The sequence below is a fragment of the Nicotiana sylvestris genome, chromosome 7, assembly GCF_000393655.2.
Source record: "Nicotiana sylvestris chromosome 7, ASM39365v2, whole genome shotgun sequence".
Classification (NCBI taxonomy): domain Eukaryota; kingdom Viridiplantae; phylum Streptophyta; class Magnoliopsida; order Solanales; family Solanaceae; genus Nicotiana; species Nicotiana sylvestris.
In genome coordinates, this window is record NC_091063.1 from 105,089,361 (window position 1) to 105,112,028 (window position 22,668).

The window sequence follows — 22,668 nt, forward strand, 5'->3', positions numbered from 1 at the left end:
TCTACGAGAGGCTATGTAACTGTTAGGAAAATTCCACTTCATTTGATTTCCTTATCGTGTGAGATTTTTGGTATCACAATTCTAAATTTTTGTCTTCTATTATCTCATAGATGGTGAGGACATGTGCAACCAGAGATGATTAGGCACCCGTGCCCCCTACTGAAGCCGTCAGTGGTCGGGGATGGGGTAGAGGTCGAGGACGCGCACGTGATGCAGCCAGAGCACCCATGCAAGCTGCCACCGAGGACCCACCAGTAGCTCCCACTGGAGCCCAGGCGCCTGATACGCCTACTGCTACTACTCCTCCAACTCTTCAGGAGACCCTTGCATACTTCATGAGCATGTACACCACTCTGGCTCAGGCAGGGTTGCTTCCCCTTGCTGTAGCCACATCTCAGGCTAGGGGAAGAGCACAGACTCCTACTTCCCACACTCCAGAGTAGTGAGTGCATGTTGATCAGGTCTCACAGATTATTCCTGTACAGCCTGCAGCCCCAGATTAGCCCGAGGATAGGGAAGCGGCTTCTGAGGATGAGCAGCTGAGGCTATAGAGGTTCAATAAGTACAAGCCTCTTGTATACAGTGGTCTAGCATCAGATGATGCTCTGGGATTTCTAGATGAGTGCTACCATATCCTCTATACCATGGGTATATCAGGATCGAGCGGGGTTTCCTTCACTACCTTCCAGCTTCGAGGAGCCGCCTATAAATGATGGCGTACTTATGAGTTAGACAGTTCGGATGAGGCAGCTTCCCTGACTTGGAATCAGTTTTCATATATGTTCCTGAGAGAGAATGTTCCTTAGAGATTCAGGGATGCATGGCGCACATAGTTTGACCATTTGCACCGGGTTATTATGACTGTCTAGGAGTATGCTGTCCATTTCACTAGCTTGGATAGACATGCACCAGCTTTGGTTTCTACTATTTGCGAATATTGATAGGCTCATTCCCAGTATTAGGCTCGTGAGTTAGAGATGGATATTTCGTATCAGCAGGCGGTGAGCATTGCTAGGAGAGTGGAGGGTATGCATGCTTGGGATAGAGAGGAGAGGAAGGCCTAGAGGTCTCGAGAGTCGGGCCATTATTCTGGTGCCCCTGCTCTAGCTGTAGTTCGTCATGGTAGGGGTTATATGAGTCACCCCGTTCATTCAGCTCTTCTAGCAGCCAATGGTATTCCAGCAACTCCTAGACCTTAGGAGCCTTATTATGCACCTCCAATATCTAGTATGCCTCCTACACGGGGTGCTTTCAATGGTCAGTCCAGCAGACCTGGCCCGAGCCATTCACAGTCGCCCGTACCGAGGCTGTCGCCTTCAATTCTTTCATCACAGGTATTGTCCTGGTTTGTCATAGAGATGCATCAGTTTTATTCAATCCAAGCTCCACCTATTCTTATGTATCTTCTTATTTTGCCCCACATTTGGGTGTATCTCGGGATTCTTTGATTTCCCCTATTTATGTTTCTACTCCTGTGGGAGATTGTATTATTGTGGACCGCGTTTATCAGTCCTGTTTGGTTGCTCTTAGTGGTTTTGAGATCAGAGCTGATTTATTGTTGCTCAGCATGGTAAATTTTGATATTATCTTGGGCATGCACTGGTTGTCTCCCCATTATGCTATTCTTGATTGTCACGCCAAAACTGTGATGCTGGCTATACCAGGTGTACCACAAGTAGAGTGGAGGGGTACCTTAGATCATACTTCTAGTAGAGTTATTTCATTCCTTAAGGCTTAGTGTATGGTTTAGCAGGGGTGTGACGCGTCTCTAACTTATGTGAGAGATGTCAGTATTGATACCCCTATAGTTGATTCAGTCCCAGTAGTATGTGATTTCTCTGATGTGTTCCCAGCTGATCTTCTAGGCATGCCACTCGATAGAGATATTGATTTTGGCATTAATCTGTTCCCGGGCACCCAGCCCATTTCTATTCCTCCGTATCGTATCGCCCCCCTTGATTTGAAGGAGTTGAACGATCAGTTACAGGAGCTGATTGATAAGGGTTTTATTTGGCCTAGTGTATCACCTTGGGGTGCTCCTGTCTTGTTTGTGAAGACAAAGGATGGCTCTATGCGTATATGAATTGATTATCTCCAGTTAAACAAAGTTACAGTGAAGAACCATTATCCTTTGCTTGTACTGATGATTTGTTTGACCAGCTACAGGGTGTACGAGTGTTTTCTAAGATTGACTTACATTCAGGTTACCATCAGTTGAAGATTCGGGAGTCAGATATCCCGAAGACTGCTTTTAGGACTCGGTATAGTCATTACGAATTCCTTGTTATGTCATTTGGGCTAACCAATGCCCTAGTAGCCTTCATGCATTTGATGCACAGCATGTTCTGGCCATATCTTGACTCGTTCTTCATTGTCTTTGTTGATGATATTCTAGTATACTCCCGGAGTCGGGAGGATCATGAGCAATACATGAGGACAGTGCTTCAGACTTTAAAGGAAAAGAAGTTATATGCAAAATTCTCGAAATGTCAGTTTTTGTTGGATTTGGTGGCATTCTTGGGCCACGTGGTATCGAGTGAGGGTATACAGGTAGATCCAAAGAAAGTGAAAGCAGTGCAGAGTTGGCCTAGACCATCCTCAGCTACAGAGATCTGCAAGTTTCTTGGCTTGGCCGGTTATTATCGTCGATTTGTTGAGGGGTTTTCATCTATTGTAGCACCTATGATCAAGCTGACCCAGAAGGGTGCTCCATTCTAGTGGACGGAAGAGTCTGAGGCAAGCTTCCAGAAGCTCAAGACAGCTTTGACTACAGCCTTAGTTTTGATATTACCTATAGGTTCGGGGTATTATACTGTCGACTGTGATGCCTTGAGGATTGGCCTTGGAGCGGTATTGATGCAGAACAGTAGGGTGATTGCCTATGCATCTAGACAGTTGAAGGTACATGAGAAGAATTATCCTGTCCATGATCTCGAGCTAGATGTTATTGTTCACTCCTTGAAGATCTGGCGTCATTATTTATACGGTGTGCCTTGTGAGATTTATACTGATTACCAGAGTTTGTAGCATTTGTTCAAGCAGAAGGATCTTAATTTGCGCCAGAGGAGGTGGTTAAAGATGTTGAAGGACTATGATATCACTATTTTGTATCACTCGGGCAAGGCCAATGTGGTGGCTGATGCTTTGAGTCATCGGGCAGAGAGTTTGGGGAGTTTCGCTTATTTACCAGTAAAGGAAAGGCCCATGGCGATGGATGTTCAGGCCTTAACCAGCCAGTTTGTGAGATTAGATCTTTCAGGGGCCAGTCGAGTTCTAGCTTGCGTGGTTTCTCAGTCTTCATTATTTGATCGTATCAGGGAGCGTCAGTTTGATGACACTCATTTGCTTGTCCTCAAGGATAAGGTTCAGCACGGTGATGCTAGAGATGTGACTATTGGTGATGATGGGGTATTGAGGATGCAGGGTCGAATTTGTGTACCCAATGTTGCTGGGCTTCAGGAGTTGATTTTAGAGGAGGCCCACAGTTTGCGGTATTCCATTCAATCGGGTGCCGCAAAGATGTACCAGGATTTGAGGTAGCACTATTGGTGGAGGCAGATGAAGAAATATATAGTTGGGTTTGTAGCTCGGTGCCTCAATTGTCAGCAGGTAAAGTATGAGCACTAGAGATCGAGTGGGTTGCTTTAGCAGATAGAGATTCCAGAGTGGAAGTGGGAGCAAATCACTATGGACTTCATAGACTCCCATGGACTTTGAGGAATTTCGATGCCATTTGGGTGATTGTGGATCGGCCGACCAAGTCCGCACACTTCATTCATGTGTGTACTACCTATTCTTCGGAGTGGCTGGCAGAGATTTATATTTGGGAGATTGTTCATCTGCATGGTATTCCAGTTTCCATTAGTTCAGATAGAGGTACTCAGTTCACATCACAATTTTAGACGGCCATACAGCATGAGTTGGGTACTCGGGTGGAGCTGAGTACAACATTTCACTCTCAGACCGACGGACAGTCTGAGCGCACTATTCAGATTCTTGAGGATATTCGCTGTGCGTTTGTGATTGAGTTTGGAGGGTCTTGGGATCAGTTCTTGCCATTGGCGGAGTTTGCCTACAATAACAGCTATCAGTCCAGCATTCAGATGGCACCATATGAGGCTTTATATGGTACGCGGTGTAGATCCCCGATGGGTTGGTTTGAGCCGGGTGATGCTAAACACTCCATACAGTCCAGTCCAGACAGAAGAGTTACGCGGACTGGAAGGTCTATGATGTTTCCTATATGGTTGGAGAGCGAGTTATACTTCGGGTTTTGCCTATGAAGGGCGTTGTGAGATTTGGGAAGAAAGGGAAGTTGAGTCCAAGGTTTATTGGCCCTTTTGAGATATTTAGGCGTGTTGGAGAGGTTGCTTATGAGCTTGTCTTACCTCCTAGCTTGGCAAGAGTTCATCTGGTATTTCATGTTTCGATGCTCTGGAGGTATCACGGTGATCCGTCGCACTTGTTAGATTTTAGTTCAGTTAAGTTGGACAAGGATCTATCTTATCTTGAGGAGCCAGTGGCAATATTGGACAAGCGGGATCGAAAGCTAAGGTCAAAGAACATTGCATTAGTGAAGGTTCAATGGTGGGTCATCCAGTCGAGGAGGTGACCTGGGAGATCGAGCAGGATATGCATAGTTGTTACCCTCATCTTTTCACAACTTCAAGTATGTCTATGCTTGTTCGAGGACGAATGAATGTTTAAGTATAAGAGGATGTAATAACCCGGCCGGTCATTTTTAGAATTTATACTCCGATCCCTTATTAACTTCTTTCCCCGAGTTTGTTTCTGCTATTTTGATTCGCCGGAATGTTTGGTTTTGAGTTTCGGAGTGTTTTGGGACACTTAGTCCCTAAATGAGAGCTTAAGCTTTAGAATTTGGACTGTAGTCGGAGCAGTGTGAAGACGTCCATGGAATGTGATTCCGTCATTTCCGTTAGCTTCGTTGGGTGATTTCGGGCTTAAGGGCGAGTTCGGATTGTATTTTGGAGGTCCGTAGCTTATTTAGACTTGAAATGCCGAAAGTTGAATTTTTTAAGTTTCCGGTTCGATAGTGATATTTTGATATTGGGGTCGGAATGGAATTCCAGAAGTTGTAGTAGCTCCATAGTGTTTAATGTGGCGTGCTTTCAAAATTTCAGGTCATTCAGATGAGGTTTGATGGACTTTTTGATCGAAAGCGTTATTTGAGAATTTTTGGAGTTCTTAGGCTTGAATCTGATGTTAAATTGGTGTTTTAATGTTGTTTTGAGCGTTCCTAAGATTGGAAAAAGTTTGAATGATGTTTTAGGATTGGTTGGCATGTTTGGTTGAGGTCCCGGAAGCCTCGGGTGTGTTTCGGATGCTCAACGGGTCATTTTTGGAACTTAAAAAATTGTAGAAAAAAAGTTGCAGCAGTCAGTTCTGGTTTCCTTCTTCACGTTTGCGAGTAGGGTCTCGCTTTCGCGAGTAGGAATTGGGGCTGGTAAAGTATTTATGCTTCGTGTTCGCGAAGGTAATCCTGCATTCGCGAGGCTGTAGGACCTTATGCCTACGCATTTGCGAAGGCAGTCACGCGTTCGCGTAGGAGAAGAGAAAATGATCATCGCGTTCACGGCTCAGGCATCGCATTCGCAAAGAGGAAAACTGGACAGTGGAATTTTAGTGCATCGCGTTTGCGACTGTTGTCTCGTGTTCGCGAAGAAGAACGCGTCTGGGCAGAATGTTTAAGTTTAAAATCGAGGGTTTAGCCATTTTTGTGAAAACTAGAGCTTGGGAGCTCGGATTTGAGTGAGGTTTTGAGGGATTTTCAGAGATGTCGATTGGGTAATGATTCTTAACTCCTTTTTGCTTGTAACCCATTAATCTAAAAATGAATTCATCATTTAATTTCTGAATTTGGATGAAAATTGGGGGAAAGTTCTTAGACCTAAATTTTGAGTTTTGATTGGGGTTTTGACATTGGATTTGGATAATTTTGGTATGATTAGACTCATGAGAGTATGAGGATTCTGAAAATGTAAATTTTACTCGATTCCGAGACGTGGGATCGGAGGGCATTTTGGTCATTTTTCCTAATTTCGCGTATTAGCTTAGAATTAATTAATGGAATCATTTACTTGAAGTGTTATTTACATTATGCAATTGATTTGAATAGTTTTGGGCCATTTGGAGTGGAGTACTCGTGGAAAGAACTTGGTTTCAGGTTGATTTTGAGCCGGTTCGAGGTAAGTGGCTTGTCTAACTTTGTGTGGAGGAAACTCCCCTTAGGTTTATATATTTGTTGATATTTGAAATGCCTTGTACGTGAGGTGACGAGCGCGTACTTGTGCTAATAGTTGAAAAATCTTGTTTTCATTAAGTAACTTTAATTGTGTTTTCCCTTCCTGTTTATTCTACTTGCAATTTAAGCCTGCTATTAGCTTAGGAAATCATGTCTAATTGTCTTAATTGCTTTCTTTGCTCAAACTGCCTTATTTGGACTATGTGAAGCATGCTATGTTAGAAATACCTTTTTACCTTGGTGTGAAATTGAATTTAATTTAGTATTCTTCGTGTTGTTGTTGCGTGTTTACTTTGGGACTACAGGACGGTATCCTGGGAGATCCCCTGCACATATATATATTGATATGGACTGTAGTGCGGGATACCAAGAGATCCCCAACACATATTGAGGATACTAAGAGATCCTTGGGATACCGAGAGATCCCCAACATATATATTGAGGATACTAAGAGATCATCGGGATACTGAGAGATCCCCGGCACACATACTAAGGATACTAAGAGATCCTTGGGATACCAAGAGATCCTCGGTTGTTACCTCTGTGTTGAGCTATACTCCTTTCCGTGATTGGTTTACCTCTGTTATAGTTGATGTTGTTCTTTCTATTCTATGTTATTTCTTACTGTTGCACTTAATTATACTGTCTTATTCTATAGTGTTATACCTTATATTTCATTAATCTCAGTAGGGCCCTGACTTTCTCCTTCACTACCCGACCAAGGTTAGGCTTGGCAATTACTGAGTATCGCTATGGTGTACTCATGCCCTTTCTGTGCATGTTTTTCATGTGCAGATTCAGGTACTTCCACTCAGTCTTATCACACTTGAGGTGAAGTGCTTTCATAGAGACTTCGAGGTATATCTGCCACGTTTGCAAAGCGAAGAGTCCATTTCTATTCTCAGTACTAGTATAGCCCTTCTATATTTTCCTTTTTGATAGATATTTCTGGAGTTAGAGCTTTTTATGTAAACTCTTAGCTTGTGATTCATGGGGTTCCGGATTTTGGGAGTGTTAGGTTGAGATTTTGTACTGTTATATGTCAGGCAGCATCTTAAACACAATTTCATTTTGTTATCTCAGTTTTTAATTAGTTTCTTTCCGCAATTGTTTTCTTTTCCGCATTAGTTAGGCTTACCTAGTCGTAGAGACTAGGTGCTATCACGATAGTTCACCGAGGGCGTACTAGGGTTGTGAAAATGGCGATGGATGTTCAGGCCTTAGCTAGACAGTTTGTTAGATTGGATTTTTTCGAGCTCAGTCGGATTCTTGCTTGTGTGATTTCTTGGTCTTCCTTATTTGATCATATTAGAGAGCGTCAGTATGATGGCCCTCATTTGCTCGTCCTCAAGGACAAGGTTCTGCATGATGATGCCATATATGTGACTATTAGTGATGATGGGGTATTGAGGATGCAGGGCCGGGTATGTGTACACAATGTTGATGGGCTTCGGGAGCTAATTCTAGAGGAGGCCCATAGTTCGCAGTAATCCATTCATCCATGTGCCGCGAAGTTGTATCAGGATTTGAGTTAGCACTATTGGTGGAGGCGCATGAAGAAAGATATAGTTGGGTTTGTAGCTCGGTGCCTCAATTGTTAGCAGGTGAAGTACGAGCACCAGAGACCGGGCAGGTTGCTTCAGTAGATAGAGATTCCAGAGTGGAAGTTGGAGAGGATCACCATGGACTTCGTAGTTGGACTTCCACGGACATTGAGAAAGTTCGATTCTATTTGGGTGATTATGGATCGGCTGACCAAGTCCACGCACTTCATTCCTATGTGTACTACCTATTCTTCAGAGCGATTGGCGGAGATTTATATTCGAGAGATTGTTCATCTGCATGGTATTTTAGTTTCCATCATTTCAGATAGAGGTACTCAGTTCGCATCATGATTTTGGAGGGCCGTACAGCATGAGTTGGGTACTCGGGTGGAGTTGAGCACATCATTTCACCCCCAAACGGACGGACAGTCCGAGCGCACCATTCAGATTCTTGAGGATATGCTCTGTGTGTGTGTGATGGAGTTTGGAGGTTCTTGGGATTAGTTCTTGCCACTGACGGAGTTTGCCTATAACAATAGCTATCAGTCCAGCATTCAGATGGCACCATATAAGGCTTTGTATGGTAGGCAGTGTGGATCCCCGGTAGGTTGGTTTGAGCCGGGGGAGGTTAGATTATTTGACATAGACTTGGTTTAGGATGCTTTGGAGAAGGTTAAGGTGATTCATGATAGACTCGGTACAGGCCAGTCCAGATGAAGAGTTACGCGGACCGAAAGGTTTGTGATGTTTTCGATATGGTTAGAAAGCGGGTCTTGCTTTGGGTTTCGCCTATGAAGGGCGTCATGAGAGTTTGGTAGAAAGGGAAGTTGAGTTCGAGGTTTATTGGTCCTTTTGAGATATTGAGACGTGTTGGGGAGGTTGCTTATAAGCTTGCCTTACCTCCCAGCTTTGCAGGAGTTCATCCGGTATTTCATGTTTCGATGCTCCGGAGGTATCGCGGTGATCTGTCGCACGTGTTGGATTTCAGTTCAGTCAAGTTCGACAAGGATCTATCTTATGTTGAGGAGCTAGTGGCAATATTGGACCGGCAGGTTTGAAAGCTGAAGTCAAAGAACATCGCATCAGTAAAGGTTCAGTGGCGGGATCAGCCGGTCGAGGAGGTGACTTTGGAGACCGATCAGTATATATGTAGTCGTTACCCTCTTCTTTTCACTACTTCAGGTATGTGTCTATGCTCATTCAAGGACGAATGAATTTTTTAAGAGGGGGAGGATGCAACGATCTGGCCGGTTACTTTTAGAATTAACACCTCGATCCCCTAATAACTGCATTCCCCGTGTTTGTTTCTACTATTGTAAGTTATCGGGAAGGGTCGTTTTGGATTTCGGTGTGTTTTGGGACACTTAGTCCCTAAATGAGAGCTTAAGCTTTAGAATTTGGACCGTAGTTGGAGCAGTGCGAAGATGGTCTCGGAATGGAATTCAGTTGGTTCTGTTAGCTCTATTGGGTGATTTCGGGCTTAGGGGCGTGTTCGCATTGTGTTTTGGAGATCTGTAGCTTAATTAGGCTTGAAATGCTTAAAGTCGAATTTTGCAAGTTTTTGGTTCGATAGTGAGATTTTGATATTAGGGTTGGAATGGAATTCCAGAAGTTAGAGCAGTTCCACTGTGTATTTTGGGATGTGTGTGCAAAAGTTTTAGGTCATTCGGACGAGGTTTGGTAGACTTTTTGAACGAAAGCGGAAGTTTGAAGTTTTGGAAATCCTTAGGCTTGGATTAGAGAGTGATTTGTAGTTTTAGCATTTGTTGATGTGATTTGAGGGTTGGAATAAGTTCGTATGAATTTTTAGGACTGGTTGGAATGCTTGGTTGAGGTGCGGAACCGTAGAAGCATTTGGAAGACCGCAGGTGCGATCTAAGGCAAAATTGGGATTGGTCGCAGATGCGGCCTAGGCGCCGCAGAAGCGGAACTGCATCTACGTACAAGAGGTTGCAGGTGAGGAATTGTTGGTTTAATGAAATGTCGCAGGTGCGGCTTAGTCTCCGCAGAAGAGAGATCGCAGGTATGGTCCTAGAGTCGCAGATGCGGATCCCCTGATCAGAAAAGGGGAAGAATTGAGCGTTTGAACTCAAACTTTGGAAATTGACTTGGGAGCTCGAGGATTGGCGATTTCTGAAGTGATTTTCACCGGAGTGTTTTGGGTAAGTAATTCTTACTCGGTTTTGATTAATTTCCACGAATCTATGCTTAAATTCATCCTTTAAATTCGGATTTGGGGTGAAAATTTGGAGAGAAATGTGGAAATGTTCTTAGACCTAATTTTGGGGTTTTGATCAAGAGTTTTGATGTCAGATTGGAAAAATGTTGGCATGTATGAACTCGTGAGAGTGTAAGGATTCTTATTTTGTAAATTTTACCCGATTCTGTGATGTGTGCCCCTTGGGACTTTTTAGACTATTTTCTTAATTTCATGTGTTAGCTTCGAATTAAGTAGTCCAATTAGTTACTTGGAGTTATATTTACAGTTTGCAATTAATTTGATTAGATTTGGGCCACCCGGAGTTGGATACTCGTGGCAAGAACGTGATGTCCAGGTGATTTTAAGCCGGTTAGAGGTAACTGTCTTGCCTAACCTTATGTAGGGGAACTCCCCTTAGGATTTTGTATTGTTGATATATGAAATGCCTTGTACGCGAGGTGACGAGTGCGTACATGTGCTAATTGTAGAAAATCCAGTTTTCATTAAGTAATTATAACTGTATTTTCTTCCCTGTTTATACTACTTATAATTTAAGCCTACTGTTAGCTTAGGGAAGCGTGTCTAATTGACTTAATTGCTTTTCTTCCTCAAACTACTTTATTTGAATTATGTGCAGCATGCTAGGTTAGAAATACCTGTTTTACCTTGGTATGAAATTCGGATTGAATTTATATTCTTCGTGTTGCTGCTGTGTGTTTACTTTGGTGCTACGGGATGGTATCCCGGGAGATCCCCCTGCATGTTTACTTTGGGACTACGGATTTGTATTCCGGTAGATCACCCTACACATTTATATTGGAACTACGGCACTGCACCCGGTAGATTCCCCCAATACTGGGTATTTACATTTGGGACTACAGATCCATATTCCGGTAGATCCCCCCATACTATAAGTTGGACTACGAGACGACAACTGAGAGATCTAATGGATATTTACATTTGGGGACTATAGGACGGTATTCTGGGAGATCCCCGGTTGCTATCTCTATGTGGAGTTATATTCTTTCTGTGATCTCTCTCTCTCTATTGTAGTTGTTATTCTTATTATCCTGTGTTATTTCTTACTGTTTCATTTCCTTATATATATATATGTATATGACTGGTAGGCTCCTGACCTTCCTCGTTACTACTCGACCGAGGTTAGACTTGGTACTTACTAGGTACCGCTATGGTGTACTCATGCCCTTTCATGCACATGTTTTTCGTGTGCAGATCCAGGTTCTTCGACTCAGCCCTACTATCCTTGAGGCGAGGCGATGCTTCAGAGGCTTCGAGGTATATCTGCCGCATCTTCAGACCAAGGAGTTGCTCTCCATTCTCTCTTATAGTTATAGCCCTTCTGTATTTCTTTTTATTTAGACATTCTGGAGTTAGAACACTATATAGTATCTATAGCTTGTGATTTCATGAGATTCCAGGTTTTGGGAGTTGTTTCAGTTTGAGAGTTATATTTGTATATGTCGAGCAGCATCTTAAACGTATTCATTATGTTTATCCGTAGTTTCTACTAGTCTTTATCTGTTGTTTCCTTTTTCTGCAAATTGTTAGGCTTACCTAGTTGTAGAGACTAGGTGTCGTCACGATTGTTCAAGGAGGGCGAACTGGGGTCGTGAAAGAATCATAAAGCAATTAATTCCAATTAAGCATGTAGAGGTGAAACTAGTAAATAGGAAACTCGGTCATATCAAGAAAAACTTCATACTCAGTTAATATAAGGACCTAAGAACCCTAAAAGTCTAACTTTCCACAACTAAGTCCGAGCACGCACTCGTCACCTCGCGTACACAAACTACAATCAACATAGAAGACTCAAATCCTAAGGGGAAATTCCCCACACAAGGTTAAGCAAGATACTTACCTCAATTCGGCAAACTCAATACTCAATTTAGCTTTTCGTTTACCGATTTACCATTGCTCGGACCAATCTAGCCAAAGAAGACTTAAATACATCAAACAATGCAATAGAAAACAATTTCAATTAACAAAGCTATGATCCTTATACAATTTGCAAAAAGTCAACAAGGGTCTACTCCTCAGGCCCGTACCTCGGAACCCGACAAAATTTACAAAATCCGGACACCCATTTAATTACGAGTCCAACCATAGTATTTCCACTCAAATCTGACTCCGAAACGATATTCAAAACTCAAAAATTCATTTTATTAAATTTTAGACAAAACCCTCAAATTTCACTTTAAAATCATTAATCAAATGCCTCAAACGAAGATGGATTTATAAAATATAACCAAAATTGAGTATAGAATACTTACCCCAATCCATATAGTGAAAATCACCTCCAAAAATTGTCCAAATGCGAGCTCCCCAACTCAAAATATGACCAAAATGAGCAAACTTTCGATATTAAGTATTTTTGCCCAGCTGTTCTGCCTCATTTTGTGTACCAAACAATCCCGAAACTCACTTTTAATGTCTCTAATGGATTCCTTATGAAATTTCAGTCAAGTTAGGCTTTTGAATCACTCCATTTATCCTTATACTGAAGGAGACATGTTGATTTTAATTTTCGGAAATAGTGAAGATTTTTAAATACGAAGTTAGTGGCAATTTCGTAATTAATCTGAAAAATCTAACAGCTCATTTTTTAGTAAAATGACCATAAAATCCTCATACGATGTCCAAATTTTACGATTCTTTTTGCTATGTCTCCTTAATTACGATACGAATCTAATGCTTCAATCAAAATAAAAATAAGAGCTCATTTGTTTAATGTGGTACCTATTACGCTTGAAGAAACGACGTCGAAACATAAGAAAAACGAGTGCAACACTGCCAAAACTAATCCAAAACTCACCTGAGTCCCTCAGGACCCCGTACGAACGCACAAGTCCCATAACAAAACATGGACATGCTCGAGGCCTTAAATCACGTGGAACGACATCGAAATAACGAAACGCATCTCAAATCAAACTTAATGAACTTTCCAACTTTTGACTTTCAAAAACTCGCCCGAAACATGTCATATCAGCTCGGAATGAACTCAAATATTGCAAACAAGTCCTAATACATCATACAGAGCTTCTTGTGCCCCTAAACTATCGAGTGAAGTGCAAATTCTCAAAATGACCGATCAAGTCGTTACACCGGGAGATCCTCCAGCACTGCATATTTACTTTGGGACTACAGAACGGTATTTTGGAAGATCCCCCTGCACATTTATGTTTGGGACTATGGGAAGGTATCCCGGGAGATCCCCTATTGCTATTACTGTGTTTTGAGCTATCAGTTTCCATTGAGTTCTATTCCTGTTAGATTTCCGTATTTATTTTAGTGTAATATTCTTTTGGTCTTATTTCATTATATGTATACCAGTAGGGCCCTGACCTGATCTCGTTACTACTTGACCGAGGTTAGGCTTGGCACTCAGTGGGTACTATTGTGGCGTACTTATGCCCTTTCTTGCACATGTTTTTCATGTGCAGATCCAGGTACTAGCTATCAACCTCAAGTCTAGCTGTGTGGTTTCTGCTTCAAGAGACTTCAAGGTATATCTACTGCATCCGCAAACCTCGGAGTCCCCTTCTATCCCCTATTTTCATTTCTTCTTTTCCGTAGAAATGATGTATAGAACAATTAGGATTTCTTAGAAGCTTGTGACATTGCGAAATTCTGTGTTTTGGGAAAAGTGATTATTTTATATGCCAAGCGGCATCGTTTCTGCTTATTAACAATATTCGTGAGCTGTTATCTTTGTATTTTTATTTTATTAATATTACGTTTACCTATTCGTAGAGACTAGGTGCCCGTCACGACAGAACATGTAGGGGAAACTTGGATCATGATAATATGTTTAGTATTCTTTAATATTTGACCTCAATTATATTAAAGGATATAAATGGATAATGATATTAAATAAAGACGAAAGTTAATGAAGGTCACATGACAACATGAAATACTATATATTAAGTAACTTAATAGCAATAATTAAAAATTCAAAAACATTTAATATTAGAAATAGAAGGGAAAGATAATTTGAACTCGACGTCATATTAAAATTATGGTAAAACAATTATGGATAGGACCACAAATTTAAAGTTTTACTAGATAAATAAAAATAAAAATTAAATAACAAATTAAAATTTCAAGAATAAAAAAAATAAATGTCTCATGTACGTAATTTAGTAACGAAAATAAAATTTAAATTTTTATCCTAAAACTAGAAGAGAAATAAAATATAAATGCACATGATATAAAAATAATTATAACAAAAATAAAATAGATTTAAAAACTTGTGTATTCTTATTTTAGACTAATTAAATATTATAACTTAAAATAAAATGTGATACTATATATTCTGATTATATTACAAGATATTAATATAAAAATTATTAAAATTTCATAATACGGTAAAAATTATATAAAGAGAAAAAATAGAGATAGTGCGAGAATATTTATACTTTGAATTAATTTAAGGATAAGAATATTAAATATTTAAATAATACCCAGTTGATAGATATAAATGACGAAAGAGCTTTAAGTAAGAGGATAAAAGTATAAAAATATATTAAATTTTAGGAGTAAAAATTTATATTTATATATAATTATCAAAAGGATAATAAGCAAGATATTAAGTTAATTGTTAAGCTAACAAAATATCATATAGAAATATAACAATATTAAGTAATGAATAATACAAGAACTATAAGCAAAGATTAAATAGAGATTTTTTTGGGGTTAAATTGTAGAAGAATGAGACTTATTCGTCTTTGAGATAAAAATAAAGTGGTAATAAGAATATCTTTTAAAAACAATGTGCTCAAATGTCACGATCCAGATTTTCCACCATCGGGAGTTGTGATGGCGCCTACTCGTGAAAGCTAGGCAAGCCGAGTATTATAACTTCATTACCCTTTTTTACTAAGCATGTTCAGTAATTCGAAGTAATAAGTGATTTAAGCAGCGGAATAAACTAAATAACCAAAAATGTAGAAGATGAAAACGTAATCATTCAACCAAACACTGCTACATAATCTGAAGTACAATACTACCCAGAATTTGGTGTCACAAGTCACGGACTATTTAAGAACACTACAAACAAAGTCTGAATGAAATACATAAGTATGTCTCTGAATAAGTAAAAACAGAAGGAGAAAAGATAAGAGGAGACACCAAGGCCCGCAGACGTCTGCAGGACTACCTTAGGTCGCCTGTGTGGACTGAAGACAGCACCCTCATTGCGGTCCAAATGCTCCAGTATCAATATCTGCACACAGTGCAGGAGGTAGTATCAGCACAACCGACCCCATGTGCTGGTAAGTGCCTAGCCTAACCTCGGCGAAGTAGTGACGAGGCTAGGACCAGACTACCAAATAAACATGTGTAGTTAAATCATACACAGCGGGAATAAAAGCAGATAAATTACAGTTAAAGTTAGGCGGGGAAACATGCTGCGGGGAGTAACAGATAACAACAGAATAACAGTAGAGAAATGTAAGGAATGCAATAAATAAATTACCAGCAAAAGATAAGGAAATAAGAATCAAGTACATATGTAATACCGTTGCAGACGTGCAACCCGATCCCATTTCATATGATACCGTTGCAGGCGTACAACCTGCTCCCATTTCATATACTACCGCTACAGGTGTGCAACTCGCTCCCATTTCATATATTACTGTTGCATGCATGCAACCCGCCCATATCATATATTACCGTTGCAGGCGTGCAACCCACTCCCATTTCATATATTACCGTTGCAGGCATGCAACCTGCTCCCATTTCATTTATCAACACCAATCATAAAATTATCCGCAAAGGAACAATATCAATATAACAACATTCCGGAAAGGGAACAATAATATTACAACAACATCCCAGCAAGGGAACAATAATATCAAAACAAACCTCCCGACAAGGGAACAATAATATGACAATAACATCCCGGCAAAGAAAAAATAATGATAATAACATCCTGGCAAGGGAACAATAAAGATAATCCTCCTATGAAGATAAATCAACCACAACAGAGTCATAACAATTACAATATAAGGCTCACGGGCATGCTTGACACCGACGTATAGATACTCGTCAACATGCCAATATGTCGTACTCCACAGTTAACACGTAAGAAATAAGACACGACTCCTAATTCCTCAAGCTAGGGTTAGACCAAACACTTACCTCGAACTTACACGGCCAACTCAAGCCTTAAACACCGCTTTTCCTTTTGAATTTGGATCCAAATCAATTGTATCTAGACATAATCGACTTAATAACATCAATAAACGCTAAACAATTCAATTCCAATGTTTAATTATAGATTTCCTATCATTCTTCCTGAAAAGTCAAAAAATTGATCCTGGGCCCGCTTGGTTAAAACACGAGGTTCGGACCAAAACTCGATCACTCATTCACCCGCGAGCCCAAATATGTAATTAGTTTCGAAATCCGACCCCGAAACGAGGTCTAAATTCCAATTACACAAAAAGCCCTAACTTTATCCAAATTCCTAATTTTCTACCCTTAAGAACATGATTTAGGAATATAAATCTAATGGGTGTAAATGAAAATTGAAGAAAATGAGTCTAAGATTACATATCTATGAATTTGTGGTGAAGTTCTCTTTCAAAAATCGCTCAATTTGGAGTTTGGAAGAAGAAGTTATGAGTTTTGGGTTAAATCTCGTTTTTGGTACTATTTTGAAATCACTCGGCAGATCTTCATCGTGTTCGCGATGGGTCCGTTGCTTTCGCGATGGGTCAGGCCCAACTGGTCATCGCATTCGCGAACACAGGCTCGCGTTCGCGGATCTTCAGCCCCTAGAGCCTTCGCGTTTGCGGTCAGGTAGCCGCGTTTGCTTAGAGTAAAATCCCTCTCCCCCTGCCCAGGCCCAAAGGCCTTTGTGTTCGCGATAGCAGGTCCGTGTTCGCGAAGGAAACACCCCCAAAGTTTCACATTCGCGTCCTGTGTCTCGCATTCACGTAGAAGGAGATTTCCTTTAGCCTGACTAACCCTTCGCATTCACGAGAGTCCTTCCGCGAACGCGAAGAATAACACACCAGAACACCAGAAACAGAAAACTTGCAACTTTTTCTAAGTTCAAAAGCCTTTTGAGACCTATCTGAAACTCATCCGAGCCCTCGGGGCTCCAAGACAAACATGTACACTACCTCAAAAACACCCTACGTACTTACTCGTGCTATCAAATTGCCAAAATAACATCAACTATGAATTTAGCATCAAAATCATGAAATCACTCAAGAACTTCAAATTTTCCAATTTTTCACAAATACGGTCCGATGCACGTCATTTCCAGTTTGTTTCTTACCAAATTTCACAGACTCGACTTAAACCACATATAAGACCTGTACCAAGCTCCGGAACCAGAATACTAGCACGATACCATCAAATTTTAAATACATTTCATTTTCAAAAACTCATAAATATTCCAAAAAACAATTTTCTTCAAAAATTTATTTCTCGGTCTTGGGACCTCAGAATTCGATTCCAGGCATACGCACAAGTCCCATATTTTCTTACGGACCCTCTAGGACCATCAAATCATGGGTCCGGGTCCGTTTACTCAAAATGTGTTAAATTTATTTTAAAGTAGAAATTCATCATTTTTCACATATTTTCACATAATGGCTTTTCAGCTACGCGCCCGAACTGCACATGCAAATTGATGTGATGCTGAAAGAGGTATTTAAGGCCTCAAAAACAACCTTTCGTCCTCGAACGGACAGAAGAATGAAGTACCTGAGTCGGGGAAAAGATGGGGATAACGAATCCACATATTGGACTCGGACTCCCAGGTTGATACCTTAGCAGGTTGACCTCTCCACTGAACACGAACAGAAGGAAAACTCTTTGATCTCAACTGACAAACCTGATGGTCTAGAATAGCTACCGGCTCCTCCTCATAGGATAAGTCCTTGTCCAAATGTACAGTGCTAAAATCTAACACGTGGGATGGATCGTCGTGATACTTCCGAAGCATGGACACATGAAACACTAGATGCACTGCTGATAAGCTCGGAAACAACACAATTCTATAAGCCACATCTCCCACTCGATCAAGAATCTCGAACGGGCCAATGAACCTATGACCATAAAAGCTAAATCACAAACCTTATGGTCGGCATAACTCTTTTGTCTAGACTGAGCTGTACGGAGCATGTCCTGAATAATCCTGACCTTGTCCAAGGCATCCTGTACTAGATCTGTACCCAACAATCGAGCCTCTCCCGACTCAAACCACCCAACTGGCGATCAACACCGCCTACCATACAAGGCCTCATAAGGAGCCATCTGGATACTCGACTGGTAGTTGTTGTTGTAGGCAAACTCTGCTAAAGGATTAAACTGATCCCACGAGCCTCCAAAGTCAATGACACAAGCTCAGAGTATATCCTCCAAAATCTGAATAGTCCGCTCGGACTGCCCATCCGTCTGAGGATGAAACGATGTGCTCAACACAACCCGTGTGCCCAACTCTCGCTGAACTGCTCTCAAGAAATGTGAGGTAAACTGCGTACCTCGATTCCGAAATGATAGACACGGGCACACCATGAAGACGAACAATCTCTCGGATATAGATCTCAACTAACCTCTCGGAAGAATAGGAGACTGCCACATGAATGAAATGTGCTGACTTGGTCAACCTATCAACAATAACCCATACCGCATCGAACTACCTCTGAGTCCGTGGGAATCCAACAATTAAGTCCATAGTAACATGCTCCCACTTCCACTCAAGAATCTCAATCTTCTGTAACAACCCACCGGGCCTCTGATGCTCGTACATAACCTGCTGACAGTTCAAACACCGAGCCACATAAGCAACAATTTCCTTCTTCATCCTCCGCCACCAATAATGTTGCTGCAAATCTTGATACATCTTAGCGGCACCCGGATAAATAGAGTGTCGAGCACTATGGGCCTCCTCTAAAATCAACTCTCGAAGTCCATCCATATTAGGCACACAAACTCGACCCTGCAATCTCAGAACTCCATCATATCCTAAGGTAACCTGCTTGGCACCTTCGTGTTGTACCGTGTCTCTAAGGACACACAAATGGGGATCATCATACTACCGATCTTGGATACACTCCAATAAAGAAGAACGAGCGACTGTGCAAGCTAACACGCGGCTGGGCTCAGAAACATCCAACCTCACAAACTGATTGGCCAAAGCCTGAACATCCAAAGCAAGTGGCTTCTCATCGACCGGAATATAAGCAAGACTGTCCATACTGGCTGACTTCCTACTCAAGGCATCGGCCACTACATTGGCCTTTCCCGGATAATATAGGATGGTGATATCATAGTCTTTCAATAGCTCCAACCACCTTCTCTACATCAAGGTTAGATCCTTCTGGTTGAACGAATACTGCAAACTCTTGTGGTCCGTGAACATCTCACACGCCACGCGCATACAGATAATGCCTCCAAATCTTCAACGCGTGAACAATGGCTACTAACTCCAAATCATGGACCGGATAGTTCTTCTTATGAATCTTCAACTGCCGCGAAGCATAGGCAATGACCTTGCCATCCTGCATCAACACCGCACCAAGTCCAATATGCATCAGAATAAAATGTATAAGACCCTGAACATGTGGGCAAAACCGTCATTGTTGCCATAGTCAAAGCTGTCTTGAGCTTCTGAAAGCTTGCCTCACACTCGTCTAACCATCTAAACTGGGCACCCTTCTAGGTCAACCTGGTCATCGGGGCTGCAATAGAAGAAAACCCCTCCACAAACCGACGATAGTAGCTTGCCAAACCTAAGAAACTCCGAATCTCTATAGCTGATGCGGGTCTAGGCCAGTTCTTGACTGCCTCTATCTTCTTCGGATCAACCAGAACTCACACTTCGAAAACTTGGCATACAACTGACTATCCTTCAAAGTTTGAAGAACCACTCTAAAATGCTGCTCGTGCTCCTCCCGGCTGCGGGAATAGATCAAAATATCATCAACGAAGACTATCACGAACAAATCGAAGTAAGGCTTGAACACTCGGTTCATCAAATCCATAAAAGCTACTTGGACATTTGTCAACCCAAATGACATCACCAAGAACTCATAATGCCCTTTCTGAGTGCGGAAAGCTGTCTTAGGGACATCGGATGCCCTAATCCTCAACTGATGGTAGCCAGATCTCAAGTCAATCTTCGAAAATACCTTGGCACCCTGAAGCTAATCAAACAAATCATTAATCCTCAAAAATGGATACTTATTCTTGATTGTAACCTTGTTCAACTGTCGGTAATCTATACACATTCGCATCGATCCAACCTTTTTTTTAACAAACAACATCGGCGTACCCCAAGGTGAAACACTAGGTCTAATGAAACCTTTTTCAAGCAAGTCTTGCAACTTATCCTTCAACTCTTTCAAATCAGGCGGGGCCATACGATATTGCAGAATAGAAATGGGCTGAGTTCTCGGAGCCAAATCAATACAGAAGTCAATATCATGCCGGGTGGCATACCCGATAGGTTTGAAGGAAACACCTCAGGGAACTCACAAACAACGGGCACAAAATTAATAGAAGGAACCTCGGCACTAGAATTATGAGTATATGCCAAATAGTTCAAACACCCCTTCTCGACCATACATCGAGCCTTCACATAAGAGATAACACTACGTGTAGAATGACCAGGAGTCCGTCTCCACTCTAAAAGGGGTAGACGCGACAAGGCTAAGGTCATAGTATTGGCATGACAGTCCAAGATAGCGTGGTAAGGTAATAACCAGTCCATCCCCAATATGATATCAAAATCAACCATGTCTAGAAGTAATAAATCTACACGAGTCTCAATACCCCAAATCACAACTATACACGAACGATGGACTCGATCTACCACAATAGAATCACCCACCGCTGTAGACATATATACAGGAGCACTCAAGGAATCACTAGGCATGACCAGATACGGTGCAAAATAAGATGACACATAGGAGTATGTAGACTCTGGATCAAATAGGATCGAAGCATCTCTACTACAAACTAGAACAGTACCTGTGATAACTGCATCGGAAGCCTCAGCCTCAAGCCTGGCTGGAAGAGCATAACATCAGGGCTGGGCCCCACAACCTTGAACTACATATCTGGGATGGCCTGCTGCTGGCTGGCCTCCACCTCTAGCTGTCTGACCTTTACCTCTAATACCTCTACCTCCAGCTCTAGCACCTTTACCCCCACCCCTAGATGGCGGAGCGGGCGGTGGAACACCTGGTGCTTGAACTGTAGCACGGGAACCATGCTGCTGCGACTGAGTACCCACCAACCTCGGACAAGCCCTCCGGATATGACCATATTCACCACACTCAAAGCATCCACCTGAGTGTTGCGGCTAAGGAAACTGAGACTGACCCTGGCGACCTGAATAACCACCCCGAAAACTCTAGAGCGGTGGTACACCGATAGGAGCTGATGGTGCACTGTACGGCCACCTGAAGCGTCGTGGGAAACCTGAAGTGCTGACTGAAAAAACCTAGAAGGATAGCCTCTACCATAAGAATCCCTGCCTCCAGACGAGGCACCACTGAATCTGCATGAATGACAAGGTCTCTTGTCCAACCCGTGACCACCCCCCTGCGACAGAACCATATCAACTCTCCTTGCCACATTGGCCACCTCCTGAAAAGAAATCTCACTCCCTGTCTCCTTAGCCATCTGAAGTCGAATCGGCTGAATAAGTCCCTCAATGAACCTCCTCACCCTCTCTCTCTCGATGGGAAGTATGATAAGAACATGACATGCTAAGTCGATGAATCTGGTCTCATACTGAGTAACGGTCATAGAACCCTGTTGGAGACGCTCAAAATACCTCTGATAGATCTCTCTCTGAGTGATAGGGAGAAACCTCTCCAGAAATAGGTGAGTAAACTGCTCCCAAGTCAAAGCTGGTGATCCAGCTGGTCTAGCCAAACAGTAATCTCTCCACCAAGTCTTGGCGGATCCAAACAAGCGGAAAGTAGAAAAGTTGACCCCATTGGTCTCCACTATCTCCATGTTCCTGAGAACCTTATGACAGCTGTCTAGATAATCCTGGGGATCCTCAAAAGATGCACCACTGAAAGTAGTAGTGAAGAGCTTGGTAAACATGTCCAATCTCCACAAAGCATCGGCACACATTGTTGCTCCATCACCGGTCTGAGCTACTACTTGGCCAAAGAAGCGGTACATGACTTCGCCATTCGCGTAAGGACAAGAGTGGAGGTTTCAATTTAACAGAGAGAGAACAAAACCGCACGACAAAGAAGAATAGATGTGAAGTTTTTCCTAACTCTGTAGCCTTTGGGGATAAATACAGACGTCTCTGTACCGATCCCTCAGACTCTACTAAGCTTGTCCGTGAATTGTGAGACCTATGTAACCTAGAGCTCTGATACCAACTTGTCACGACCCAGATTTCCCACCCTCGGGAGTTATGATGGTGCCTAATCGTGAAAGCTAGGCAAGCCAAGTATTATAACTTCATTACACTTTTTATTAAGGATGTTCAATAATTCGAAGTAATAATGATTTAAGCATTGGAATAAACAAAATAACCAGAAATGCGGAAGACGAAAACTTAATCATTCAACCAAACACTACTACATAATCTGAAGTACAATACTATCTAGAATTTTATGTCATGAGTCATGGACTGTTTAAGAACACTACAA

The 22,668-nt window shown here is 41.8% G+C and overlaps 1 protein-coding gene across 1 annotated transcript; it reads right to left on the reverse strand.

Moving 5' to 3' along the window:
• Positions 1–18,680: 18,680 nt before the first annotated feature.
• Positions 18,681–22,012, reverse strand: LOC138873567 (uncharacterized). The gene is made up of 2 exons (XM_070152040.1): positions 21,371–22,012; positions 18,681–18,983 (listed from the first exon to the last, which is right to left on the reverse strand). The coding sequence occupies exons 1-2, from the start codon at positions 22,010–22,012 to the stop codon at positions 18,681–18,683; spliced, it is 945 nt and encodes a 314-aa protein (XP_070008141.1).
• Between the last annotated feature and the right edge of the window lie 656 nt (positions 22,013–22,668).